This window comes from Centropristis striata, chromosome 9 (assembly GCF_030273125.1).
Source record: "Centropristis striata isolate RG_2023a ecotype Rhode Island chromosome 9, C.striata_1.0, whole genome shotgun sequence".
Classification (NCBI taxonomy): domain Eukaryota; kingdom Metazoa; phylum Chordata; class Actinopteri; order Perciformes; family Serranidae; genus Centropristis; species Centropristis striata.
The window spans coordinates 1,750,488-1,756,359 of record NC_081525.1 but is presented as its reverse complement, the minus strand read 5'-3'; the positions used below and the strand labels follow the sequence as shown (position 1 = coordinate 1,756,359).

The 5,872-nt window shown below is 43.5% G+C and overlaps 1 protein-coding gene across 1 annotated transcript in view; it reads right to left on the bottom strand.

The window, feature by feature from the left end:
* Nucleotides 1-913: 913 nt before the first annotated feature.
* The window catches only part of kifap3a (kinesin-associated protein 3a), a 62,996-nt gene continuing 58,037 nt past the window's right edge, over nt 914-5,872 (bottom strand). Inside the window, exon 20 of the mRNA XM_059341610.1 lies at nt 914-1,108. Within this exon, the coding sequence (XP_059197593.1) occupies nt 1,015-1,108 (94 nt within the window). The 3' untranslated portion in view covers nt 914-1,014. The remainder of the gene's footprint in view (nt 1,109-5,872) is intronic.

Here is a 5,872-nt window from a genome sequence, read left to right as displayed (position 1 = left end):
CATGTTAAACTAGCAGTTAATTAGCAATAATCAATTAAAATAACACCAATTAAAAGTGGATTGACCTCCATCAACAGTTGCTTTCTTTAGCCTGAAATATTGTTTATGTGGTAAATAAAAAAAGAAGAAACATTCTGTTGTCAAACACGACGGTGAAATCTGAATAAAGCCGTCCAGTGTTAAATCTACAGCTGGTTATACCTGGTTTATTTATCACAAAACTGAGAAATATTTAGCTTCACAGCACAGCAACATGTTCCTCAATCACTTCAGCAAAATCATATTTACAAATACATCTGAATAAAAGCTAAATGACATTTAAGGCTGACGATAATATATATATATAAAGTCTGTAAGGTTTAAAGTTTGAAGGCTTTTATGATTATTAATAAGTCACATATTTCACTTCTTAGAGTCTCAGTGCAGCTTCGTGTTTTAAGAGTTTTCCCTGAATGTGTGTCAGTTTATCTAAATAAAACAGATGATTTTTGATGCTTTAACATCAAGAAAACAACTCTAGCGGATTAATTTGCTCATTAACTGACTGACTGATGGTGAAGAGGACGAATCCTGGTGCAGAAAGAAGAACAGAAGCCCCGTGTTGATGATGTTCCTCCTGTGGGAGTGTGATGGCTGCAGGTTACCGGGTGGTTACCGGGTAGTTACCGGGCGGTTACCAGGCGGTTACCAGGCAGTAACTTGTCGGTTACCGGGTGGTTACCGGGTGGTTACCAGGCAGTAACTTGTCGGTTACCGGGTGGTTACCGGGCGGTTACCAGGCGGTTACCAGGCAGTAACTTGTCGGTTACCGGGTGGTTACCAGGCGGTTACCAGGCGGTTACCAGGCAGTAACTTGGCGGTTACCGGGTGGTTACCTGTCCGTTACCAGGTGGTTACCGGGCGGTTACCAGGCAGTAACTTGTCGGTTACCGGGTGGTTACCGGGCGGTTACCAGGCAGTAACTTGACGGTTACCAGGCGGTTACCGGGCGGTTACCGGGTGGTTACCAGGCGGTTACCGGGCGGCCGAGCTGAAGAAGAAGGGCTCGTCGGGCCTGAAGCCGTAGGCGCTGACGGGTCGATCCGTCGGGACGAAATGCTCCGACACGCTGACGAGACACAAGAGAAGAAGAAGAAGAAGAGAGATTATACAATCTGAGACAGCAGGACAGAGTTACAGACGGCCACTTTTTGTGTTATTTGTGGTGTGTTTCAGCTTTTTAAAAACAGTAAAAAAAAAAAATAATAATAATAAAACGGTAAAAAAAACGGTAAACCCCCCTGTAAAAACAGTTAAAAATGTTACAGAATTCCTCTTCTTTTGGGATTAAATCCTACTTTAAAACATTGTTTACCTCCTGCAACCAAAAAGTTGTGAAAACCTTTAAGTCTGTGCTCCAAATGTAAAATATTCACTGAACTTGTTTGAGTTCATAACTATAAGTACTTTTGGTAACACTTTATATTAGGGAACACATATTCAACATGAATTAGTTGCTTATTAGCATGCAAATAAGTAAGATATTGTCTCTTAATGAGTCATTATTAAGTAGTTATTAATGCCTTATTATGCATGGCCTTATTATACAACCAGTAAGACATTACCTAAGAGTTTTCCCTCAATAACCTCAGAATTATTGCTTATTAGTAGTAAGTTAGGAAGTTGTTGTATATGAGTTATGATCTTAAAATGCTTTACTTTGTATGGCCTTTATAATCTCTACGTAGTGGTGAACGAAACCATGGAAACGGCAAATGGCGGCAACCTTCTCCAGACCTTTGACTGACTGGTGGCTCCTTTTGATGATTGGATGAGGATTGGTGGATTATAATGTCAATCATTACTCTATAAAGTGGCTCACTTTGGCCAGTGTTAGTCTACCAGTGACCCACTTTGTAGAGTAATGATTGACATTACAATCTACCAAAAAAATAAAAACAAAACAAATTTAGCACATTATTCATGAGAGAGCACCAGAGTCTCTGATGTTCTCCTGTTTGAGTCCCTGCAGCAGGTTGAACATGCACCAAGCAGCACCAGCAGGTGGAGCTGTGACTCCAGACATGTGGGTGGAAACCCCCGACCCCAGGCCGGACACACACACACACACACACACACACACCCTCATAAAATGTTAATGCAATATTCATCTGCCCTGCTGCAGGTGTTGGACATCCACAATGAGTGTGTGAGTTACCGACTGCTGATGGCTGCAGGGGTAAACATCCGAGCCGCCAAGACAGAAAAAAAAAACCCGGGGAGATGTCAAAACATGGCGGCGTGACGAGGGCGGCGGCGGGCGGCCAAAACCTGGAGGACCTGGCTGCCCTCCGCCCGGCACCGGGGCCCCGCGGAGGGGGCCGCCGATAAAAGGCCTGCGTCTACAGCGTATAAATCAGCCTGTAAGGGGACGTGGAGACGCGGGGCGGGGGCCCATTTCACGCTCCATCTTCTGGCCAGCTGCTGGGAGCCCGGGGTCGCCTCGGAGCGGCTGATGGATAAACTGGGCTCTGACGGGTGACACCACGTCTCACACCGACCCGTCTCTCTCTCTGGGAGGAGAGTCTGCCGCCGCCCGCCGCCCGCGCGGCCCGGCCCGCCCGTCCTCCCCCGGCCTGCTAAAATACGAGCTGTTTGCTTTGCCCCTGCAAGCGCCTATAATGACGTGTTGTTTTTAGCCAAATCACTTCCAGCGATCAGTTACACAGCTTGCAGCAGATCCCCACCCGCACCCTCCATCCTCATCTCCTCCTCTCTGTTTTGGCTTCGCCCTCCTCCTCCTCCTCCTCCTCCTGAACCACCATCTCCTCTCCTCTCCCTCCTCTCTGGGCAGAAATATGTCTTTTTCCTCTCCGCACGCTACGGCTGTCAGGAGGGATTTGAGAGTCGAGCTAAAAGAGGCTGAAGGAACACTGGAGCTCTGACTCACACATCTATCCTCCGGCCTGTTTCTGACTGTTTCTGGCTGTTTTCTGCCTGTTTCTGCCTGTTTTCTGCCTTTTTTCTGCATGTTTCTGCCTGTTTTCTGCCTGTTTCTGCCAGTTTTCTGCCTGTTTCTGCCTGTTTTCTGCATCTTTCTGCCAGTTTTCTGCATCTTTCTGCCTGTTTTCTGCATGTTTCTGCCTGTTTCTGCCAGTTTTCTGCATGTTTCTGCCGGTTTTCTGCATGTTCCTGCCTGTTTTCTGGCCATCTGTGCCAGTTTTCTGCATGTTTTCTGTCTGTTTCTGCCTGTTTCTGTCTGTATTCTGCATGCTTCTGCCTGTTTCTGCCTGTTTTCTGCCCTTTTCTGCCTGTTTTCTGCTTGTTTCTGCCTGTTTTCTGCATGTTTCTGCCTGTTTCTCCCTGTTTTCTGCACGTTTCTGCCTGTTTTCTGTCTGTTTCTGCCTGTTTCTGTCTGTTTTCTGCCTCTATTTTTGGTCATTTTGTGTCTTTTTCAGTTATTTTTACATCTTTACATTTTTACATCTATTTTTCGTTATTTTTATATGTAGTTTTGGCCAATTTATGTCTTTTTTGATCATTTTGTGTCTTTTTCGGTCATGTTAACATCTATTTTTGGTCAATTTGTGTCTTCTTTGATCATTTTTACATTTACAGTCATGGAAACATCCTCAATAATAACCAAAATCATTATGAATAAAACCATGTTAAATGTCTAGATATCAGCTCTTACATTAAACTCTTATCAGCTATTTTTGTTGTTATCATTATATTTGTCCAAACAAATTAACCTTTAGTTGTAGCAGACATTAAAATGAACATTTTTCCATGACTGTACAAACTGTAGATTAAAACTTCTCGCAACAAACAAATCACTCAAGAAGAACAGAACGGCAGGGTAGAAGAAAAAATTATGAAACCAAATCGATAAAGTCACCCAGGCTGGGAATTAAATCATTTCAAATGTCAAATCTGTCAAAAATGTCAAATAAAAATCTCCGTCACAAACAGAAGTGGATTTAAAACCAGGTGGCAGGTGAGTGATGCCACAAACTGACACACTGCTGATATTTCTCATTATGAAATATGTAAATGCTTCATGTGTCAGTGTGTGTTGTGACAGGACGAGGAGCGGGAGGCCGGGGGCCACCGAGACAAGGGGCCCCGTGTTCCCACAAATACCAGCCGGGTCCCGGAGGAGGCGGCGGGGACGCGTCCCGTCCCGCGGAGGACATTCCTCGGTAGTGAAACAGGAAAAGGAATCAGGACGTTTTCCTCCTCTGGCGTGACCCTTCAACCCCGCCTGCGTCTGCCTCCTCCAGGGGCCCCCGGCCGGGCCCCGCTTTCATCTCTACCCGCTGTCACTGCTCAGGTTACAGCCAACCAACACGCCAACCTCGCCACCGCCACCGCCACCGCCACCGCCACCGCCACCGCCACCCCTCCACGCCTCACCTGACCTCCTTCAGCTGCATTCTACCAAAAATTCCAGCAGGGGGCCCTGACGGCTGAAGAAGCATTTTAGTCCATTCGTTTCAATACAAAATGAGAAAACTTGTCACTTGATTAATTACCTCAGAAGAGGTTGTGTTTCAGTACCACAAATTACTGAAAAAGACTTAAAAGACAAAATGACCCAAAAAAAGACACAAAATGACAGAAAAAAACAAAATTACTTAAAGAAGAAACAAAATGACCAAAAAAGACACAGAATTACCAAAGACACAAAATTATTTAAAAAAGACACAAAATGACAAAAAAGACACAAAATGACTAAAAAATACACAGAATTACCAAAAAAGACACAAAATTATTAAAAAAAGACACAAAATGACCAAAAAGACACAAAATGACCAAAAAAGACACAAAATGACAAACACACACATTATCAAACACACACAACAACAAGCTTCACTGATAAAAATGTTTCTGACTCAAGATTCTGGTAATTTAGACTTTTTTTTGGTAATTTCTATTTTTTTCTGGTAATTTCTACTTTTATTCGTATAATAAAAAAAAATTTGTAATTTAGACTTTGGCGGCTGCAGAAGCATTTTAGTCCATTCGTTTTAATACAAAATGAGAAAACTTGTCACTTGATTTATCACCTCAGAAATGTTTTTTAGGACAACACTATGGTCTCAATCACTAGTAAAAAATCTTCTTCAAGACAATCTGATGTTAATAGTGTGAATAATGGCCCCATTTAGAAGAAAATAGAAGATAAAGAATCGTATGATTTGGGGGCGGGGCTACCTTTGATTGACAGGTCACTAACAAGAGAGCCGTCATCAGGAGATATCTCGATATAGGATTTAATCAGGATAAGATTACATTAAAAGATGATAACTTATGAAACCAGAGTATCTGCCAGCTCTAATAATAATGATAATAATAATAATAATAATAATATCAGTGGTTGGTATAGAAGCTCTTTCTGAGCGCTGCGTCCATGTTCAAAAGGCCTCATTCACACCATGTTTGACACAGTTTAAAGTAAGCGTCGGAGCTGGCTCTGATTATTATGTTAACCTGGATCACTCAGAGTCCAGCCGGCTAATTAAAACAGTCTCACAGACGCCGAGTCCCCCGACACCACCGAGTGTTTAAAAGGATCAGTTACAGAGAGAGAGGAAGAAACGAGTGGACGAGAGGCAGGACGGGGTCTCTGTGTGTGTGTGTGTGTGTGTGTGTGTTTGACAGAGAGTGTGTGTGTGAGTGTGTGTGTGTTTGACAGAGAGTGTGTGTGTGTTTGATAGAGAGTGTGTGTGAGTGTGTGTGTGTGAGTGTGTGTTTGACAGAGAGTGTGTATGTGTGAGAGAGTGAGTGTGTATGTGTGTTTGTGAGAGTGAGTGTGTGTGTGTGTGTTTGTGCATGTGATTGACAGTTTGTGTGTGTGTGTGTGTGAGAGAGAGAGAGTGTGTGTGTAAGA